General features: G+C 41.6%; 1 protein-coding gene across 1 annotated transcript; it reads right to left on the reverse strand.

The window, feature by feature from the left end:
- Positions 1-3281: 3281 nt before the first annotated feature.
- SUCLG1 (succinate-CoA ligase GDP/ADP-forming subunit alpha) lies at positions 3282-20668 on the reverse strand. Its single transcript, XM_074821834.1, has 9 exons — positions 20528-20668; positions 12220-12323; positions 11209-11325; positions 10474-10686; positions 10328-10385; positions 7939-8022; positions 7151-7302; positions 6467-6655; positions 3282-5489 (listed from the first exon to the last, which is right to left on the reverse strand). The coding sequence occupies exons 1-9, from the start codon at positions 20577-20579 to the stop codon at positions 5463-5465; spliced, it is 996 nt and encodes a 331-aa protein (XP_074677935.1). The 5' UTR covers positions 20580-20668; the 3' UTR covers positions 3282-5462.
- Between the last annotated feature and the right edge of the window lie 2939 nt (positions 20669-23607).

Genomic DNA, 23607 nt, shown 5'->3' on the forward strand with positions numbered 1-23607 from the left:
CAGCTAGGTTCTTTACCACCTGTCTTCAACTCACATAAAAGGATATGATCATAAATCAATATAACATCCAGAAAGAATAAAGTAGTAGTGTTTTGTTTTCATCTTCTCTTTCTCCAGCACATTTTCAGCCCCTGAGTTCAGAGCGGGAACCAAAACCATGTTTTAGTGTCAAAACCTGCCACCTAGAGAGCAAAATCACAAATGAAAAAAAGTTTGTAGGCTGGTGGGGTTTTTTTAAAGCAACTATCTCGTAACATTACAGATGTGTTGAAAACTATAAATTTGCTGTGCTGTCTTTTACAGCAACAAAACAGACTTTAAGAGACCCTTAATTATGTATCTGCACAGCACAGACATCGTTATAGGATATTGCGCCTACTCACAGCACAAACACTGCTGTGTGTGGTTTAGTGATTATAGGACAGAAAAACATTTTTTCTCCCAGTTCTATATATTTATGTGGTTTGTGTAAACAGAGAGCAATCTCTTTCCTTTTCTTTTGAGATCACATAACTGTTGCAGCAAGCAAGTAAGTTTTTAATTAGGAGTTTTGGGTGCTTTGAGTGGCAGCGAACCATCTGGGTCTGAGTCCTGCTAGTGAGCTATGGATGCTCAGCAGGTCCAATATCAACTGAAGACATCATGTGCCAGAAAGCCTAGACTGGAACCACCACCAAAAAAAAAAAAAAAAAACAAAAACCACCCTCAACACCAGTGTGCTTCTGAGAGTTTCCTGAGGTTTTTAACTGGAGCAAAACTCTCAGATTTTCACTTCTAAGGAAATATCCTGTTTGCATTTCAAATTCAAATGGAACAAGTTGCCAATTTCGTTTTGAAAATGTAAAGTGTTTCAGCATTTCTGAGTCAATAAGTTTTCCAAAATTGTAAACTTGGATTCCAGGTCAATTCAACACTAAACCATATTCTCACAGATACAGTGAAAGAGGATATATCAGAGTAACCTCCCTCTAAAAATGGTACTGATCAGGTTTTAATTCCTGTATGTATCATCTCCATAACATATTCATTCACGGGGATCCCATCCTTCATTATTCAGACCAGGCAGGACAGGAGGAAGAGAGGCAGATGAGCCATTGCTATAAATTTGGACTAGCGCATTACTTACTCTTAATTGTGAATTACCTTACCTAGCTTCCACTACCACCCATCTCAATTAACCCTCTGTGAAAGGTCCTCGGTGCTCTGGGCTGTGCAGAGCAAAGGTTAGATGCAAATTAAACAGCAATTCCTGTATGTGCTGCTGCCTATAGCAACTCACACACCTTAAATACGGGAAGCCAACGTACCACCCAGTACCAGGATGTATCTCTGATAGAGAAATACAGTTTAATCCCTCATTAAATAACTCAGAAGAACCAATTATTTAACAATAGGGCCAAAGACATGTAGCATAAACCCTATTTAATTGCTAGTGGGGTACTGCAAGTTGATGTCCAAGAGATTTTTTTGTTTTGGTGTTACAACTTCTGCAGAAAACATCAAACCCGGACTCTCCCCTCTTCACCAGCTATTTCTAGTCACCACAAAGCCAGGAGCTGCCTCAGCACTCCCAGCCCTGTACAGATGCTCCAGGAGGAACAGCCCTCTGTATAAAACACCCTGAATCTGCTGCCTGCCAGCGGCACAACTCCTCCTATTGCTGCCTTCAGAAATCACCAGCAGGCTCCTGCCCATATAATCAGACTTGCACATAGACTGTTTTACAAACAGCTTTAATCTAATCCTGACCAGTGACAGGCAGCGGGAAAGGGAGGGCAAAGGTGATGGTAAACTGACCAAATTATTATGTTAGTGCAGGTAATAATTAACTCCACAGTTCCCACCCAATTAAGAGATTATTCTTTGGGCATCACAAGTTGGCTACTGCTTTGAAGCCAGCACCACAGAAGTCAGCTCCTGAGGTTCTTCTTGAAACCACTATAATGTCTCTCAGGGCTCAGATTCTGGCATTTTCTGGCCCAATTTGCTCTGTCCCCACCCCTCACTTGGCTGCTACCAAGGAATCCAGTCACTAGACCTGCTGGGAACCAGTGCCCAAATGTGAGCAGAGGCCAGTCGCTGCTCCAGGAGGAAGGACAACATGGCTTTGTAGGTACTTTCAGTCTAACTAACTAGCAACCTTCTGCCAGAGCACAGCCTCTAATCCACTTGTCACCAGTGAGGCCCATTAGTGAGAGCTCCTCTCCTCACCTTAAAACCTGAAATCCATCCTTTGACCTGCAAAGAATTAAGTTGCATCTTTGACGGAGCTAAAACCACCTAAATCACCTCAATACAGCAGACCAGTGATTTTAATGAGCACTGTGGTAGGGCCCTGTGGAGTTTCAATCTACCACAAAAGGAAGCGGGTAAGCAAGGAGATAAAGAAGCACATCCAAAGATGGCTTGAAGAACTGTGGCGAACCTCAGAAACTATGACAAAAGCTATTGATAAATCCACCACAAATCATCTCAATAATCCTACACAGTTTTAAGAACATCCTGACACCGGAGTACAGAGCTGGACATCTTTCAGCAACCTCTCCTTCCCTCTCTACCTCCAGCACATGAAGGAAAACTTATTTGACCAAATGAAGTGGCTTCAATGTTTTATTTTGTTTTCACTGGTGAGCTTCAATAAAGTGTTTCTTCAGAAATCCCACTGCTAGAATCTCAGGCCAGAGAGTCATTTTAAGTACAAAGGTACAGAGACTTACCACTGTCTTCCCCCAAAATATTACATAACAAAACATTCATCCTGGAAAACAACATAAACACAGAAGAAAAAAAAAAAATCAGGCATGAATACATTCTGAAAACCACAAAAGGCATAGTATTCATTAGGTGTGACATACCTCCCTAATCAACCTAAAAAAAAAAATTAACATCAAACTCAAGGAACACCCACTGGTGAGAGTATTAGGTATCATTCAAAAACAAATACTGCCCAGTAAGGGAAAAAAAAAAGCATGAACTGGATCTACACCCTCTTCTCTTTGTTCAAGAAAATCAGCACAGCAATGAATTCCCCTGACCAAAATTAACATCTAGAATTCATCCCTCAAAAGTGAAAGTGATTTAAGGACAGACACCATTGCCAAGTCTAGATGAAGATAAAAAAGGACTATTTCATAAAACTTAATGAGAACCCAGTAACATCAGCAATGTTTCTCTTGCAAGTAAGAACTACTTACTAAGTTATAAAGTAGCAACAGGTTTAAGGCTCAACACTAACTTAATTTCTGCCTTTAAAAGAAAAAATAAATGATCAATCTACCAGAACAGATTACTCAAAACATTTATTCACAAGTACATGTGGTATTAAACAAATGTGAATATGTTTTCCAAGGAGACATTGTCATTAGCAGTATAAGAGGCTATGATATTTGCCAAGTACATGTTTTTAGGCAGCAAGAGAAAACTGCTAAAACTAAGCCTTTCTATCAGACAAGGTCAGGTTTCTTCCCCATCCTTATGTGATGCTCAGTTCCAGGCTGGTACAGGCCACTTCCCCAGGCTTGAACAGACCAGGCAGCTGCTAAGGTGCAGCACCAGATGACTGCTGCAAACGTTAGAACCAAGATCGCATTTTTAAACCCATCCTCAAATCTCAAGATACAAGGAAACACTTTTTCAGGGGACAACAGTCATTTGGGTATATAGCTGTCTTCTAAAATAGCTGGCGCCCCTAAAAGACCTTCCATGAAGCAACCTCCAAGCAGGAAACTTACTACACCTCAGTTGCCCTGGAAGGTCACCTGTCGTAACACTGGTGGCAATGATGAAATTCAGTCAGTTCATCAAGAAGCATTACCCATCCCAAAGGACGTGTTGTGGAGAAGCCCACTGCTACAAAGAGTTACTTTGATTAGCAGGCTCACAGGATGACAGGCTGCAGTGTCCTGACATCCACTGGTGAAGAACTGCACTCTCACACAGACTGAGACACGTCAGCACTGCTGTTTCTCTAGTTAAAGGGCACCGTTCAGTCTTTTTGCTCCAGATTAAATCAGGTACCACCAGAAAACTGAGCAGATCTATTAAGAAAATTCCTATCTGTTGTCATAGGCTTTATCAAATGATTTACCACTCAATACTGCTTTCAGCTGTCTAGTGACAGGATGTCAGGTCCATTTTAGTAAATCATACCAGGGTGAATAATACAGCATCTGGTCTCTGTGTCCTAAGGCCTATATCATCTGGCTGATGCCTGACCGTATATGAAGCGTACTAACACGCATTCAGTGAAGCAGAGATATGACCTGTCCTTTTATGCATTTTGTCAGGGCTTAGCACTAGGAACTGTAAGTGTCAGAGTCAAGATACCTGCTCACTGCTTGCATTAGGAAGAGAAATTCCACAGGTGTTTGAGTAAGAAAACTAAGAACAGTTTTAAACAAACAACAACACGAGTTTCCGTAACAGCACCTTTATGGAACACAAGGTTAGCTTTAGACAAGTGCCAGGTTACATGAACTTTCAGTCCTCTATATGAAGAAAGCAATCTTGGTTTTAGTCCATCCTGATAAAACTTGTAACACTCATTTATAGGCACAGTGCTTGGGCTATTTCCAACGTAAAAAAAAGGGCTTTCTATTACAGTGCTGGGAGTGTTATCCAGAAAGTTACCTTATTACATTCTTTTCCAGAGAATAATAATTCTCCTCCATTATGTCCCTATGTTATTAGGACTTCAGAACACACAAGCAATGACATCCTAGTTAAGATAAACAGGAAATTAAGGTAAGCTAAAGACCAAATCATTTTCATAGTTACAGACAATTCTGAATATGCATGGGGAATCAGATTCATTTTTGTGAATAAAAATTCCATCTCTCCACCCAACAAACAGAATTCCTTGTCAGTAGAGGACTACATGGTGCATGGCTCATCAGCCTTGAAAAGAAAGCCTGGACTTCAGGCATATCCAGCTACGTGGATCAACAAGCAACCCCTTCAGATCCAGCAGCTTTGGTTTAATGGACGGAAACTTTGGCCTATTGTTCAAACAAACATACTTGCCAGCAATGAACAAGGAAGATTGGATTTTTTAAAAATAAAGCAAAGTGTGATATGTGCATAAAGTCAGTGCCTAGATCCTTAAAAGCACCTCTATAAGCAGCTTTACCTTAAAATGGGCAGTGCTTAAGTTACAAAAGATTCAGGCCTTCAAGGCTGACTATTTTGTTTATGATGCTTGAAGTAATGGCTCTGCTTCAGGAATTCAAAAGATGTATCAGATTTAGTAGTAGATTTATTAATTTGCTGTGATTTACAACGAGGTGGTCATGTCTGAACCAAGGAGACATCAAAACAGGTCTAGCCAGGAGGTTTATGGCTTCCAAGTCAAATTCATAGACCAGTGTCAGTCATTTGGGCAACTGAAGATTAGCAGACAAAAGATAAGCGGAGGCCAGGTGCTGCACTGATGTTTTGGAGACAGTATTCCAAAGTGTCTTCTCTTACAGCATTTTCCTTTTCTCAAACTCCTGCAAATAACACACAAACATTACAGGTGGGAAAAAAAAAGAAAAAGCTTCTATTACTATTTTATTTTAAATTACTTTGTATTTTTCTTAGCAAATCTGATTTTCAGAATTAAAAATTAAAATATAAAATGCATAATGTGTGCAAGTGAGTGGGAAGGAGGGTAAGTATTCTCCCACCTCACATTAACAAACCAGCTATGAAAAGCCAGTGGTGCTTGGCTGCAGTCAGTGCAATGCTGTCAAGGAACCACTTGCTCCCAGGCATAGCATAGCACGCTTCCAAAAAACTCTAATTCTGCATAAGAACTGCAGTAGAATCCTTACAGTAAAGGATTCAAGCCAGGGAAGCAACCAAGTAAAGATTTTCACTTTAGTAAAGGAAAGAACACAACTGAAGAAAGGGAGAATCCCACAGCAGCCTGTGAAGGTGCTGTACTGTATGGTCACCACAGGAAAAAAAAAAATACCTAGCACAGTCAAATTATGCATCTGCGCTGTGGAGCAATGCCTTTGTTGGGATATGAATTAAGAAATGCAAATAATCCTATTCCACACATAAGTTTTTCAGCTGTATGCCATCAACCGTAATTCTGAATTAATACTTACAATAGATAGGCCTATATGTCAAGGCCTTCCTTCCTCAAATACCCTACTTTCAAAGAATGTTTTCATATTTTAAATTAATTCAGATTCTTTGCATCCAGAAAACACAATTCAACAAGTTGCTACACCTGAAAGCAAAATGTAAGCTCTTCCCTATTTTGCTGTTTACTTTTCTATAAAGACAACATTACATAAAACTACGTGCGCCTATTATTTAAGTAATAACTGCAGCTTGTTCAGTCAATAGAGTTCTTACATGAAACAAGTTCAGAGCAACAGAATATCTGGGTAAGAAATGTACTTCCAACTCGTATTCCCTCAAAAGTAGCTTCTTGCTCTGGATGAGCGTGAATACCAATTTCTGAGCAACGAACCTTGTAGATGGTGCTACCTAGCTGAGCAGGAGACATGCTGACCACAACCCCAGCACTCTGAAGAGCTGCTATCTTCTCTTTAGCTCCACCCTTTCCCCCAGCAATGATTGCTCCAGCGTGACCCATCCGCCTGCCTGGAGGAGCAGTCAGACCAGCTATGAATGACACTACTGGCTTGGCATTTGGACCCTGAGAAGAAAGAAAAGATACTGTGTTACATGGGGGAGGGAGATATGAAAAGCAATTCCAGAGGCAGATTTTTATTTTTTTTTAAATATCAACTAGCCAGGCAAAGATACTGAACAGCTACAAACCTCAGACAACACGGAACCAAGAGTCTGAAGTGAGGCCTACCTTCTCTCCTGATAATCATCATAAACCAGAAGCAATCAGGAACTTTAAAACATCTCTCTACAGAGCCATGTATAATAAAAAACCAGAATGTTCACTACAACTATTATTACAGGACTAAAAAAACTAAAGTTGACACTGCTCACCAGTTAAGATTTAATCTGGATAAAGCTCCTAATTTAAAATTCTTTCATAAAAGTAGGACTTTGGGTTTTTTGTAAATAGAGATTAGAGACTGAACTGAGCTTTCCTTGACATGGCAAAAGATGGCTAACTGGCAAAAGAAGGTGGCTAACTAACAAGGTGTCTGGAAGCAAGCTGTTTAAGACTTACAGTATTATTTTCTTTCAAAAATGCTGCTGCATCTTCTTCAGCATTTCCTCCAATTTCCCCAATCAATATGATCCCCTCAGTATGAGGATCCTTCAGGAAGACATCAAGGCAGTCAATAAAATTAGTTCCATTGAAGGGATCACCTCCAATCCCTGAAAAAAAATTAAAACCACAAAACAAAAGACCAACTCAAGAGAATGATATTGCACTTATGATAAAAGTTTCAAAGTAAATTCAGCACAAAGAGTATTCCCAAAGGCTCGTAAGAGGGGCAGCTCTGAAGGCTCTTCCCAAATCAGTGTGCCAAATTCCTGCTCCAAATTATCTCCCCCACAATTTACAGAAAGCTTTGATATCTGAATAATCACCTTTCAAACCATAAGCAAAATATTATGCCTTATACAGAGGCTTTGTATGAGACACAGCAGGACCAAGACCCTAGAATTTTGCTATAAGAAAACTCAATTTACTTAACATACCCAACTAAATGCCTAAGAATGCCTTATCCCTTTATAATATTAAACTCATTGGGAAAGTCTGTTTCTAAACTGTCATCGTATTTGCTATCAGTTCTCTGTTCAAAGCTGGTTTTCAGGCTTTTATTAATCCGATGTGGAAACGATAATGGAGAAGGGTTATACTCTTCACAGCACATAGGGATCTCATTTCTCAACATAATTGCCATTCAGCAACTTCTACGCTTACAAAAATAAATTACTTTGGATTTCTTCTTGTAAAGAAAAAGCAGACTAGTATAGGTGCAACAAGCTGTTTCTGAGGAAACCTACCAATGCAGAAAGACTGCCCCAATCCAACTTGCGTTGTCTGATGAACAGCTTCATATGTCAGCGTTCCAGATCTTGACACAATACCTTTAGGCAAGAAAAGGAGATAAACTTAACAGTAACATAGCTAAGCACATGACTAGAGGCAGTTGTTCTTACATTCATGAAAATCACCTTAATAAACTGAACATGAGACACCAGGTTTTCTGCTATCCTTGCCAAAACATGAGAACTCTACATAAGACTCTGGCTGTACTATTTCTTGGTTGGCATTTTTGGACACTTAATTGTCAACAGACTAAACCTGCTCAGAAAGTCAGTAGTATTGGCTGAGACAGCATTCCTCACGCTACAGTTTTACCAGGAAAGAGAATGGAAAATAAAATAGAATATACTTCTTTTCTTGTTTGCAAGTAGCTGATGCACTGAACTTGAAGCAGAGTTGCAGCTCAACTCAACTGCAGCTCTATATTTTGTTAACAACAAAAGAATACCATATTAATACAGCCAGGCACACAAGATCCTCCAGAACAGAAACATATTACACAAACACAAGTTATCACTAGTAAGGCATTTGTTGCTGCAGCTCTCTGCTCTACAATACACATTCAGCATTTATATTGCAGTATTACAGGAGACCACAACCCTACTTTTCATTTCAAAATGGAAGGTAATACTGAGCCCAGATCAGGGGAAAATATTTGCATGTTTTTTCATTTGTTTCTCCAAGTCAAGACTTCTGTTAATACTACAAGAGGGAAGGTTTCCAGGAAAAACAGATTATCATCTTGCATCTACTTCAAACCATCTAACAAGGAATATATTAAGTATGTTGCATGAACAGAGGCAAAAATACACCACTAGACTAACTTTAGTGTGATCAGCTGTTTATGCTGTTGGACCGCACAGATGTCCAGGTTTTTTTCTTGCTGTGTTTGCAAAGCACTTCCTGTTTACTGTTAAGATCAGATTGCCTCACAGAAGCTACTGATAAAGGTCCAAAGACTGTGGCTATTTTTATAACTTGCATCCCAAGATTATCAAATGATTCTCGGATGCCTCACAGTAAGAAAAAGCAGGGGAGCATATCACCAAAGGTCATAGTGTCAGACAAAGCTGGGAGAATGATAAAGTTAAATTTTATACCCTGATCCTTGGATCGCCATTGAAAATGATTCCAGCACTGGTGGGGCAACAGGATTCAAGATTTAAAATATTCTTTTGCACTTGATGTGCCTTCCATTCAGATTCTAATATCTTGTGACTACAAAACGTTTCTTGTAGATACTCAGAAAATCTTAACAGAACTTTGATTCAGAAGGGAGCTCAGGGCAACATCGATTGGTGCTACCTTTTACAGTCACAGAGCAATGTCCTGATGGTATCTACAAAGGGCATAATTGCAGTCATCTGATATTTCAAATTCAGGTTTATAGATGCTTCTGAAAGCTGACACGAGTGTTAACACATCCTCCAGTATTCACTAGGTACAGCTTATTCTCAAGTCAGAAGTGGTTAAGTAGCAGAGATAGTTTCTGTGTTAGAAAAACTGCACAAGTCCACATAGTTCAAGAGCTCTGAACAGATCTTCCCATAGTAAACACGCTTTTCATAAAAAAAAATAATGTTGCAAAGGGTTCCGTGCTCACATTAAACTGGTTACCCCGCTGACAGATAACAGCAGCATATGCTGCCTACAACATTTCTGAAGATCTATTTAAGTACAAATGCATATTTTGGAAGAATTTTCTTTATAGCTCCTGAACAGCATTCTCTTAGAAATAATCAAGTTGTTATTTCTATAGTTTAGAATAAGGAACCAACAGAAGTCAGGACAAGAGACTTGCACGCAAAAGGGTTTGTAACCAGCATATGATTATGAACAAGTCACTGCCTTTCTGACTTTAATTCCACTGTCTGAGAAGTGTGTATATTTGTCACTTCCACTCGCCATGGTATAGTTGTCTAAATTACCATGTTCTAAACTTGCCTGCAATCTCCTCTTTGCTGTAACACTGAGCTCACTATAGGTGTAGGATCCTAGTCCTCAGGAGCCAAGGTGCTTGAAGGAATAGTGTTGGAGAGCTTAGTGCTCTCAAATCCCAAGATAAATGGAGGCATCCTCAAAAGAGAGTGTGAAGTTAATCACATTACCTAAAGAAATTTCCAATTGCTTTGCCTTTACCACCAGCACCCAGTGTCTGCTATGGCAGAGTGACTGATTTTGGCCTTCAGGATTGATAATGGCAAAGTTCACTTACAAACTGAAGGACAGACAAGCTGTTATACAGTGTCGACTGTTTTCAGGGCAGGATGTGACTAGCTTCGTGAGTAAGAGCACCAGAGCACCAAACTTCAGTTTTAGATGATGCATAAATATTCAAAAACTCACCAATTCTTCCCTTCTTGTGAATGTGACCAGGCATGATACCAATTTTACATTCTCCAGGCTAAGGAAAGAGTGGGAGAAGTCAGATGGAACATTCACACCATCACCAAGAATGGTTCAGCCTTGGAGGAAATCCAGAAGTCACTTACATTGATGACTCCAGGGCAGTTTGGCCCCACTAGTCGAGTCTTATCCTGCCGAAGCAGTCTGTGTTTAACCCGAACCATGTCCTGCTGGGGAATACCTTCAGTAATGCATACAATTAAGGGCATTTCTGCATCGATTGCTTCATTGATCGCAGCAGCAGCAAATGGAGGAGGTACATATATAACAGTGGCAGAAGCACCCGTTTGTTCTTTGGCCTACAATGGACATAAAAAAGATACTGAGTATTTTAGTGGGGACAAAGAGAACATTTGACAGCTAGTCATTTAAAATATGTCCCTTCACAAGCATAAATTAAGTAAATGGATATGTATTAATTTACTATAATCAAAGCAACTGTTAAATTCACTGAAGATGGGACACAAACAGTGCAACTAGGGAACCGGGAACTAACAACTGTCTGGAAAGGATCTGCCCCATGAACACCATCAAAAATACCTTTAGATAGCAGTTTGCTACAAACTCATCATACACACCAGAATCAATCAGAAACTAATTGCATGCATAAAATAAATGTATCCAGACTCTGTGAACTTCACAGTGGAAGCCAAACTCATGCTTGACCACAGTGAATGCTCCCTCTTTTACAAGGCTTCTATTTCACTCCGTGCACCCTGACATCCATGGCTCAAATGTTTGTCTCTTCAGTGTGAGCAATGTAATAAGGAACCCTTCAGCAGCATTAAATTGTCTGCCCTCCACTCACTGCTGCAAATTACCTCCTTCACAGAATTAAACACAGGCAGACCCAGATGAGTTTTTCCCCCTTTCCCTGGAGAAATTCCTCCAACTAGATTGGTACCATAGTCCAACGCCTGCTGGCTGTGAAAGGTGCCCTATGAGAGAGAAAATAAGTAAAGTTAAAAGGCACATAATAGCAAATAAAATGAACCAAAAAAAGTTGATGTTATCTATAATTCTGAAGGCAATTTATGGCACTTAAATTTACAATGAGAAGGGAAGTTTTCATTACATTTATACAACCAGCTCTTCTAAAGAGTGCATCAACATGTTTTAAATGCATTCAGAATATGCTACGCTTTTTCTTTTACATCAGAGCACTCCGGTTGCACACTAAAGGATATTTTGTTGTGTGTTGCTAATACACCTGCAAACATAGCAGCCACATTTTATTTTCAACATCAAGCCTGGCAGATGACAAACACTATAATGAAGTAGAAGAAATTAGCATTCTCATCTATGACTAGCTGATAGTTTTAGCAAAAGCAGTCTTCTCCCCTTGCAAATGTGTAAAAGAGTGAATGTGAGAAAATTATTAAATATCCTGAAATAAAACCAGAAACTTAATTCATAAGCATTGACAAAGACATTTGTGAAAAAGGCAGTTCTAAAATGGTACAGTTTTTGTCATTTTTTGCAAATCTCCCCTTACAAATAAACCCTTTCAGCTGTATACAATAAAAGGCTTAAGACCAAAACCAACAACAAAAATAGGAAACAATATAATAGAGATGACTCCAAACCAAGTTTTAAGCTTGTGCACAAGTGGGGAAAAAAAAAAAAAATCTAGTCTATTGAATTTAAGGAAAAAAAAAGTCTATTTGGACCACAGAAAAGAAACTGCAGTGCTGAAGGGACCTTCCTGAAGTCCAGCTTCTTATCAACACAGGCGAAGCCAGTATATAATCCCTTTTATATGTTTTTATGAGTTTTGGTCAACTAACTTTCTGAACTGAAAGGGTGATAGAAGAAATAGTTCATATCCGTACCTGTTTGCCTGTAAAACCCTGACAGATAACCTTTGTATTTTTGTTAATGTACAGATTTTTCCTTGATGCCGAGTAGGAGCAGGGCCGTACTCCATTCTGCTGCACTAGAAGAAAAAAGAAGAGAGAGGACAAACCATTAATCAATTGCTTTGTTAGACTGTAAGTCAAAAAACATCCTATCAAGTAAGCGCATATATATCAATGCTTGTATCAAAAGATGAATTGATCCAGTAGCTCATGTTTTCAAAAGCAGCTCTGAAAGCTGTATTCAGTACTTGTCATTCTAAGATATTATACACCTATAGTTCGCTCTATGACTGTGATTAGTTTGCTGGAAATCAGGCTAGGTATTTCTCATATTCAGTACTTAGTATCAGTTACTTAGTATTCCTCACAACAAACAACAGACAGAAACAACATCTTAACCACTGTTTTCATTTGCAAATGAACATGTCTCCATCCTCTAAGAAATTCTGCAAAGTGACAAAGCAAAACTAAAATCACGTTATCCCAGAGGCTGTTACAACACAGGTACTCTGTTATACCACCTGGGAACTAGCACACTCCCTACCAGGCAGTGAGAGATACAGAAGGGGTCACAGCTCCCTCAGCCTGGGAGAAACCAGGACAAGAGGGAATGGCCTCAAGCTGTGCCAGGGCAGGGTCAGACTGGCTCTTATGAAGTATTTCTTTCCAGAAGGGGTTGTTGGGCGTTGGAATGGGCTGCCCAGGGCAGGGGGAGAGTCCCCATCCCTGGAGGGGTTTAAGAGTCGGGTTAACGCAGTGCTGAGGGATCTGGTGGAGTTGGGAACTGTCAGTGCGAGTTAATGGTTGGACTAGATGATCTTCAAGGTCTTTCCCAACCTAGAGGATTCTGTGAAACCTCACACCAAGCAAGACATACAGCAAGAGACCTTTTTTCAACAGATGCCGAGCTACAGGAGCCTTGGCGTCACTGCTTGAAATGCACTTGGGCACGTGAGGAAAGACAGCTCGCCAGATACTCCACTGGAATAATTTTCAATTTAGTTCTCACAACTCTGGTACTGAAAAACCAGAGCAACACAACACAACTACAGAAAAACACCACGGTGCACGCTGGTATCAAAAAGACACGAAGAACGACTGCATCTCTGCTGAAGGGAAAGATATGTTGACATCAAATGATTAAAAACAAAATGCACAGAATGTTACCATGCAAGACAGCTTGAGATAAGGAGGAAAAGAAGGTCTGGCATAAAACGGATGCACACATTGCCATATGCTTTTTCAAATACCAGAGTTTTGAGGGGATCAGGATCGATTTACTCCCTGCAAGTGTTTTAGATAAAAACAGTATTTTGTGCTTAGAGTGAACAGAGGAATGGACAATCCTAATACAGAAACTGACACCAGGATGTATATACCTCTTTAGCTCTTTTAAAACTTCATCACTTAAGATTTGAGAAAGTAAAAAGTAAAGTTGAAAGAAAAATAAACAATTCTGAATCACAGTCCCTGGACTGTTCTACATAATTACTCAGGCATGTCTGAACAAGGGAGGGATTTTTTTTTTCTTTTTTTATTTTTAGGAAGTAAAAGCTATTAAGGGGAAAAATGAAAAAGGTATTCCTCAACATAAACTGCTAATGCACAGAATTTATTAAGATGCATTATTAACACTTTATAATAACACAATTTCTATGGGGTAGTAAAAAGCAGAAAATTTAAGATCCATGTATATACACATTTCTATCACAGAGCTACATAGGACTCTTCCACAAGTACTTCTGCCAACTAAATTTTAGTGATACACTGCCTTTATGCTTTACTTCTATTCAAAAAAGTGACAAGAAAAATAAAACCATGCCAGAAGAAGCCTACAGACATCAGTGCTATTGCTAAATCTAAAGTCCTTACTCTGTTCTTAAAAAAGCGCTGACAGAAACATGGGATTTCAACCACTTCTTGCCATTCTCTACGGAGCTGTGGCAGCACCTCATCTTCAGACCAACATAAAGTAAAATTCAGCTAGATTTTAAAGAGAAATGTAGATGCTAGCATGCAACAAACTTGTAAGAAAAGTGGTAAAAGTGCATGTCTGCTTACTGACCTGCAGGGTTTTAACCTAAATCACATCTTTATCCACAAATACTGTTAGAGAACTTGTTACACAAGAAGAAATACAAAGCAGCAATGGACCAAATAGGTCTGAAGCTAAGGTTTAATGAATAGGGTTATGAGGCTGTCTGTGGAAAGGTAGAGAAAAGTCTTGCTGTTCAGTGCCACAGCTACAGAAGACAGCACAGTATCATGTTCGCCCTTGGCCAACAGCTTATTCTTCCCAGGCAAGGCCGCAACGCCCTGCACCTGAGCTGCAACACCAAGTTGCTCAAAGGCACAACTGGGAAAGAGTGGCCTGCCTCCAGCAAAGGAGAGGCAAAATAAGCAAAGAAACAGCTGGCCTGCTGCTTAGGAGAGCACTGCATCGGTCAGCCTGATCCCAGCCATTCAGGCAATCCCTCATGGGCACAAGGTGTGACGGGGTGAAACCCAACCCTCAGAAAAGCAGAGGATGATCCTCCTTGTGAAGAAGCTGTTACAGTCAGGACCTACCACCAGTGATGCCTTGCGGAGAACAGTCTGGGCTTCCAGAAGCATGGCAGTGCATGCTTTGAAAGGCCTCTGATGGGCCTGCAAGGGTAAAGAATAAACAGGCCACACTAATTCAAAACTAAGTTTTACACATATTGTCTGTGCTATAACACTGACAAATTCAGCTTCAAAATAAGAGAGGGCTGCTTTGCCAGGCACACAGCACGCACTCAGTAATTTCAGTGTTCTGAGAAAAAAAAAGAAAAAGACAAATAGTCACTCCTTTCTCTATATCATAAAAGCAATTCTACAGTCCCAGTTCAGCTGTCCATTCCATATCTATTTTCAGATATTTATAACCTTGCAAAAAAATGTTTTTCAAAGCTTAAGTTTTTCAATTCTCAGTTTAGAGAAGACTATCTAGATATACAAGGATAAGAAGCTTTCGAGCATTTTCCAAGCTATCAAAGTACCAAAAAAAAAAAAAATTTTTTAGGCACTGATAACTAAGACAGCTTTGTATGGATTTACTCTTGAAAACTGTATGTGCTTCTCACATTACTGAAAAGCCCTGGTTCAGAGAAAATACAGCTGTTTCAAAAAAGGCTGGCTATAGGCTTGAGCCATTTGCTGTCTTCAGAGAGAGGCAGCTTAGGATGGGGACATGTCTTGGGAACGACACATTTTTTAAGAAATTAAAAAAAAAAAAAAAAATCACCTTGCATTTTCTGGGCTGGATGAGTTTGAGGGGTTTTAAACTGATATGTTTCAGCTCTCTTTCTGTTCACGGCCTTGCCTGAAGCAGGAAAGTTTGCGCCAGTTATCTGCACAGTAGGAGCAGTAGAGGCATCAGTCAGGATGAGGTTCTGCTATAAGTGGCACAACCAGCAAGTCCCAGGTGCAAACGGCTGGCAATTTAAATAGTTAAGACAGACAGGAGAGGAGAAGGAAACAGGTGGAAAATGGAAATGGCACACCTAAGTTCACAGCAGTTAAGAGTCAGAAATAGAGTACTGCTTCACAGCTTCCAACACCCATTCACGCAATTGCTTTTACTAGAACAAATTAGGGTGCCCAAATGCATGTTGCTTCAAGTAGACAGGATTAAAAAAAAAAAAAATGCTCTTCAGCCATGAACCAGTAAAAGCCAAACTCATTGGTGATGCTATTTTAATGCACACATCTAAATTACAGGCCAAGTTACAAAGGTGCAGGCTCCAGATGAAGCCCTAGAGCATAAGAACAAGCCTTATCAAATCCAAATCTCACCAAAAGCACAGTGGAAATGCTGTATTTTGTCAAATAACATTACTGTGTCCAACAAAGGCCTGTAATAGACCTTTAGAAAAAAGTATTTTAAATAAGAAACCGGATAATCTTTCCCAAGAAATCCTTTCATTTCTGCCCCATCCCTGTTCTGTTTTGCATAGTGTGTGGTTTTAAAAAAAAGTTCTACAAATAACAAGATGTATTTATTTTGGCTTTCCAGCACTTTAGCTTCTCCATAGCTAAAAGGAGACATACAGTGGCAAGAACCTATTTTAGTCCATTGTACAGGACAACCAAGTAGTTATGAAAAGTGCTCAAATACCAAAAACCTGCCGTCCCGGGATACATTTGAAAAGATCAAAATTTAGCAAAGGTCTATAAGCCTGTATGTAAAATGTAAGTTGTTTTACAGTAAAGAAGCCTTACTAGAAACTAAGAGACAGTTACTTCCAACACACATGATGCTGGTAGTTACTCTGGCATTTCCAGGGAACAAGGCCCCAGCTGAGCCCAGAACTCACCACAGTTCAGGTAACAGGAAAACTCAGCTACATTTACTACTTAAAAGAAAACTCACAATCTGTAGCCTCAAGCAGGGCTTTAAGCTCACTTGTGTATTACAATTAACAACCCTTTCTAGAAAAATACCCTATTATTTATCATAAAGTCCAAATATGTTTAACATTTACATGTTAAAAGTAAAACTGACCACTTGCAAGGTATTTATAAGCACACATCGAATGTAAATACGGTTTACACTGAGCTTCCAGGCACTCCTTGAGCAGCAACACCTCCCACGCACAAATCTCATTTAAAATGATACAACCCAAGCTACATTTGCCCAACTTATTTGGGTTGTGCAAGCTAGCTGGCAGTATAGATGCTAAGGGCTAAATCTCTTCTTCAAACTATACAACGCTGAAAACTTGGTAATTTCAGGACTTCGTGCAAGATTTCCTAGAGCTAGACAGGAATCCAAAGTGCCTTCCTCTTACCCACACATATCCCAGACAAAAAAAAAAATAAAGTTTGGAAGCTGAGGTAGCATTTGAGGGTGCTCATAAAATGAGCATAATATAAAAGTAAACTGAAACAGCTGAGATTCGTTTCTAGAAGGACCTGAGCATATACCTACACTGCCAGAAGACTGAGAAGTAATAAGTGAAATTCTTTATTACTCCTTGAAATAGCCAGAGAACTTGGAGATGAAGGAAGATATTCCTTTTCCTTTCTATTACCTATGTAAGGAAAGAAGAAAGCCTTAGAAATCATATGGGCTCCAATACAAATGGGGAAAACAGAGGCCAGTGCAGGGGAAACTCAGGGAAGGGCTGAGATACAAAGAGTGCTACTTAAAAGTGCTGAAGTTTTTTTTTCCACACACACATCCCACCCCCACGCCTTGATTTCCATCAGTTACAGACCTTCAGTTTGCTCCTGCGAAATCCTTTCAATATTTTGTACATGTTTAATTTGCATTTTTATGACTATCTCCTTTCCCTGCCTACAAACGCGTGGCCTGAAGAGGACAGAACAGAAACAGTTCTGGATAGCTTCTCACATTACAGAAGAGTACAGACATTAAAAAAAAGTTAGGCAAAGACTGGAGTGCTGCAGTAAATTTCAGAGTTTACTGACTAGAAGCTTGATATTAACAAGAATATTCCACTCACAGTTTCCCATGCCAGTTCTTTCTCAGGTTTTAGTCCTCACTATGAGGCCACTCAGACACAGTAACACTTGAATAATTCTCTCCCCTCCACAAACCCATCTACAGAATTCACCCTTAAAGAGATCAGTTACATTAGTATAAGATGATCCGTATTGACAAGGAAGTTTTCAAGCTGTTGAGGGATTGCTCAAAATATCTTACTCCTTTAAGAGGATTATGTGCTCAGAGGATTTCTAGGTATCACTCCCCAAGCCTGTCTTCTCTCATCCTTCCCGTGACAAATTCCTGTTAATAATGGAAACCCAATCTATAAACATGGAACAGGAGTGAGGAATTAAATTAATTAATCAGGCTGTAAAGGACAAATGAAATTATTATGCTACACCTATCACGTTAAAACAAAACTAGGACTAATGGGAAATGACTTTCAGAAAAATTTCAGTCCTTTCAACATACCTCTCTTTCCTAATCAAAAATCCCCACTCATTGGGATGGGCATTTCTGGCTACAGGGGGCCACACGATGGCATTTGAACAAAAAGCTTTCTCCCGAATTTATGAAGCTGAAACAATGTGAAGCATCTCCGTGAACCTGCAGGCCCCTCAGGGAAACAAGCATGTTCTTCTCAGCACAAGTCAACTATTTCTTGTAAGCAAACTTGTTTCTCCCCTTGTATACTCATCTACGAAGTTGTGCAGCTAAAGGTTTGTGAGCTTTCCTCCCTACACACTGTTGACATAAAAACAACTAACAAATTCTTCAGTTCAGCTTGTTACTTCTGCAGCAACTCTTTGCCAGGGATATTCACATAATTTACCATAATCTTTTAATCTAAGAGCTCTCCAAAGCCTTCTAACACGCCCAGAATATAAAATCCCTAATCCTGACTCTGGGATCACAGTTAAGGTGCCTACAAAGACTCTCTTCAAAGCATGGTATAGACCAGCGCTGGTCTTTCTTGACTCTGTCCATATACAAACAGAGCTTTGAGATGAACTCTGAGCAAGCACCTACCATTCACAGACATATTTCATCCTGTGTTTTCACAGTTTCCTGAGCTCAATCTTATGGATACACACCCTGCATGTTTCCTTCAGCAATGCACCAACAAAAATAGATATTGCATCTCCTTTGCAGCAGAACACGCTAGAAACTCATGATTTTAAATCACCGAGATGTTACCGAAAACGTATGTACAAAGTCCAAATTTAAGGTTTCGGCAATCTTTTAACATTTTGTAGAGTATCAAACCAAATAAAGAAAGGTTTCCAGTGAAGGACTATTTCATCTTGCAGAAGTTTCTTTAAAAGACTTCATGAACTGTTGCAAACAGAACACTTCTTGAGCCACTTAGACCATTTCTTTCTCTCAACCCCCCCAAAATCATTTGAAGCACTCTTCCCTGAATCTCTTACTGCTATTTGTAAAGGGAACAACGTGGGTTTTTAAACACGTAAAACTGCAACCAAGAGTAGCTTTGCTGGGAGTATAAATTAAGCTAAATTGGAGGTGCTACCTTCCCATCTGTTCCCCTTCCTCAGAACCAATTCTCATTGGACTCAGGGGAGCCAATTCAAACAGCTAAACTGGCAAAATTTAACTGTACAGTAAGAAAATAGTTTCCTGCTCATGGAGAACAAGAGGTAGGAATGGATACCCGAGGGCTGAGTAGGTGTGCCACAAAACAACTCAGACCAGCTTAAAACGTTGTGAGATCATGTTCCTAGACCCTGACCTGCAAGTTACCACCACACTGAGACAAAAAAAACTTTGCATGCAGTGAAGTGAGGTAGGTTTAAGCTTGTCCATTCATTCTCAGCTGCAAGAACCAAGATTAATGCACCAATTCCTTAGTTCAGTTTCCAAGAAACTGTTCCTGTGCCTAGGCATAGTCATACCGATTTCAGCAGAGGATGCAGCATTAATTGCACAAAAAGACACACTGAAAAGAAAAAAAAAAAAAGGCACTTTTATTTTTTATTGTGATCTTCAGAACACATATGAAAACTTACAAGCTGAAGTATTATTCTCAGTCTGTTCATGTTCTCTACAATTAAAGGCCAATAATCTTAGTCTTGGCAACAACTTTACCAACTTCTGTTGAAACTACAGGATAATTTAGTGACCTCAAGAGGTCCCTAGTCCAAACCACCACTCGAAGTGACTAGATCCAAGGCCAACCCTCCTCCGGACCTGTCGAGTTTTTAGTATTTCCGAGGATGTAATAGAGGGAACAACTTTTCTGGGTCCCCATACCTGCGGCTGACCGCTCTCAATGCTAAAGCTTTTCTTAACTTTTGAAAATAGTTCTTGCAGCCACGTGTGCCCTGTGCCCTATACTGCCGTGCACCTCTGAGAGGAGCCTGCCTCCGTCTTCCCTCTGGAAGAGCGGCTGCCGGCACTGGAGAGCAGCACCCTGAGCCCGCCCTGGCCCTTCCGCGCTGAGGGTGAGGAGACCCAGCGCCGCCAGCAGACCGAGGCCCGGGACCGGGGTTTGCTCACCGCACCCCCGCGCCCAGAGGCCTGGCGATACCCCCGGGGACACGCGGGACGCTCCCCTTCCCCCGGGTGACCTTGCCCCGCCGCAGGCCCGGCCCCTTCCCCTTCCGCGGCGAGCGAGGCGACCGGGCGGCGGCGGCGGCGGTGGGTCCCCCCCTCTCATGCCCCGCGGCCTACCGCGGAGGGGCGGCGAGGGGGGCGCAGGCCGCGGCGGACCGCGGTTGCCAGGCAGCGGGGAGGGCCCCGCGGCGCCCGCGGCCCGGCGGCGGGAGGGTGCCGGCGGTCGGTACTCACGGCGGAGGAAGCGGCCCAGCAGGCGGGCGGCGGCGCGGCTGCAGTGAGACATCGTCCCCTTCGGCAATGACACCGGCCCGGCGGATCGCGGCGGGCGGGCGGCCCTGCGCGACGCCTGAGCACTGCGCACCCCGGCGCGGCGCGGGGCAGCCCTGCGCGCGCGGATTGGCTCAGCCCGGAGGGCCCCCCCGGTAGCGGCAGCCAATCAAAGGCGAGGCGGAGGCCCCGCGGGGCATTGTGGGAGTGGTAGTCCGCGGTGGCCTCAGAGGGCGGTGGGGGGCCGGGGCTGCTGCAAGCCCGGCGGCGCGGTGGGAATCACAGAATCGTCTAGGTTCGAAAAGACCTTGAAGATCATCCAGTCCAACCATTAACCTAACACTGACAGTTCCCATCTACACCATATCCCTCAGCACTGGGTCAACCCGACTCTTGGATGGGGACTCCACCACTGCCCTGGGCAGCCCATTCCAACGCCTGACAACCCCTTCTGCAAAGAAATGCTTCCTAATACCTAGTCTAAACCTTCCCTGGCACAACTCGAGGCCATTACCTCTTGTTCTATCACTTATTACTTGGTTCAAGAGACTCATCCCCCCTCTCTGCAACCTCCTTTCAGGTAGCTGTAGAGGGCGATGAGGTCTCCCCTCAGCCTCCTCTTCTCCAGACTAAACCCCCCCAGTTCCCTCAGCCGCTCCCCATCAGACCTGTGCTCCAGACCCTGCACCAGCTCCGTTGCCCTTCTCTGGACACACTCGAGTCATTCAATGGCCTTTTTGTAGTGAGGGGCCCAAAACTAAACCCAGTCATCGAGGGGTGGCCTCACCAGTGCTGAGTCCAGGGAAGGTGACAGCCAACCGGAGCTCCCAGCCTGGGCTAAATCCAGGCCAAAGCCAGTTTCTGATGGGTGTGTGCGGGGGGTGACCGTTCAAAGCCACCCTGGGACATGAATAGGTTGTCAGTAAAGGTGAGGAGGAGCATTTCCAAACGAGCCAAAGGGGGTTGCAAAGGGAGAGGCTTCACAGCCCTGCTGTGGCAGTGGGGGCACGCAGATTTCAAAAAATGTCACATTTTTTAGGGCAAAGTGGTATCTGCTGATTGGGTAACTGATAAATAAACTCACATGCAAGTTAATTGGTTGATCAGATGAAATATATTACCTCTCTTAAACTAAAAGAGGGCAGATTTAAACTAGATACAAGGAAGAAATTTTTTACAATGAGGGTGGTGAGACACTGGAAGAGGTTACCCAGAGAGGTGGTAGATGCCCCATCCCTGGAAACATTCAAGGTTGGGTTGGACGGGGCTTTGAGCAACCTGATCCAGCTGAAGATGTCTCTGCTCACTGCAGGGGGGTTGGACTAGATGACCTTTAAAGGTCCCTTCTAATTCAAACCATGCTATGATTCCTCACTGCATTTGTTACTAATTTGCTTGAAGCACTGCAGAAAGAGCAAAACCTGTCCGAACCGTGCCAAGCGAGCACTAAGTAAATGCTGTGAGACACAAGGATGACACAAGGAGGCCACAGGCAATGGTCCTGGGAAGAGTAACTCTGCTGTAATGGTCAGCCTGATAAACAGCAGTCCTGAGCACCCACTGCTTTATTGGGGCTAAATGATTTGAGATAAAATTGTTTAAAAAAAAAAATGAGAAAACCTGACAATCCTCTTTCTCATTCACAATAGACAGTTTACTTACCTGGCTGATCCTGGGGCAGGAAAAGGAGTGTATTTGAATAAATCGAACAACGTAGTTCCGAAACAATAATTAGTGATTTCTTTCCTCCCTACAGAGATTCTTAACAGCAGTGTTTTCTTTCTGCTAAGCTTCAGGGGACATTTGTTCTGGAAAAGAAAATGGTTAATGAACCACAAGAAAGGCTCAGCTTCTATTTTTTGACAAGGGAGTTTAGGCAAACATTCACAAGAAGAACATGTGTCAGGGACAGTGATCACAGGAGAGGCATCTCCAGAGCAAACAGAGGATATGTCTGTACCTCGGACTTGTAGGGAAGTAGAAGAATCAGCGAAAGCTGTGAAGTCAGCTCATTTATTAAAAAATGTGTGGTTCTTGCAGCCATGAGTAAATTGACCTTAGATCGCTGTCACAAGAAACCACTGAACTCTACAAGGAGGCTTCCCACAAGGGGTTTTAAAATGCTTTAACTTCTAGACATCAGCTTCAGAGGCGGGTGAGTTCATCACCTACAGCAGCCACCAGCTGCCTTCAGAAACAACACCTGCATGTGTTTGTGTATCTGTGGGCAGAGGCATGTGGGAGGGGGGGAAGAAGAAACAAAGTATTCCTTCAGGGCAAAAATAAATATGCAAAGTCATACTCTGATTTCATCCGGATGATTTCATTCACTTCATGTCCATAAAATTGAGGCCAGAATGAGGCCATAATAAATAAATGAAACATCCAGATGTTCAGCTTCTTATGAGGTATATATGATCCCCTTAGGAGGACACACACACTGATTTGATAAAGAACCCACTCACTACTTGAAGATTTATACCTGGATCCATTTCCAAATCAATTTTTCCTTGACTTGAGGCTTTCACTAAGACTCTTGTGGGGATTATAGAATTTGAGTTAGATGCCACTGTATTATCATTCTGTATACAGAAAGATTTTTCTTTCAGCAGTTTCTCAACAAAAGTCTATTTTCCGGAGGGGGAGAGAAAGAAGCTGATGTAGAAAATAACACACAAAAGAAATGAGCGAGCCTGGATAGCAGGAAACCAAAGGGAACAATAAGAACCCCAACTATTTCTACGTGATCCCCCTCACCTTGGTTCATAGGTGGCAGTGACAGGCAGGTCTGACCCGCTGCCAAGGTCAGAGAAGAGTCCTGGTCCTGTCAACGGGGAGATCTGGATCTTTTGACCCCAGCTAAATTACACGGTTGGTTATTCTTTCTCTCCTTTTTATGTTGAGCTATGTAGTGTCAGAAGTCCATCTGTTAGACATCAAACACACTTAAAATAACTCAGGCATGAAGTCAAACAATATGACAAAGTAAGGACAACTGCAATTTTTTGTTGTTTTTAGTAGGATTGTGTAAGATGAAGGTTTGG

This window comes from Strix aluco, chromosome 4 (genome assembly GCF_031877795.1).
Source record: "Strix aluco isolate bStrAlu1 chromosome 4, bStrAlu1.hap1, whole genome shotgun sequence".
Taxonomy (NCBI): domain Eukaryota; kingdom Metazoa; phylum Chordata; class Aves; order Strigiformes; family Strigidae; genus Strix; species Strix aluco.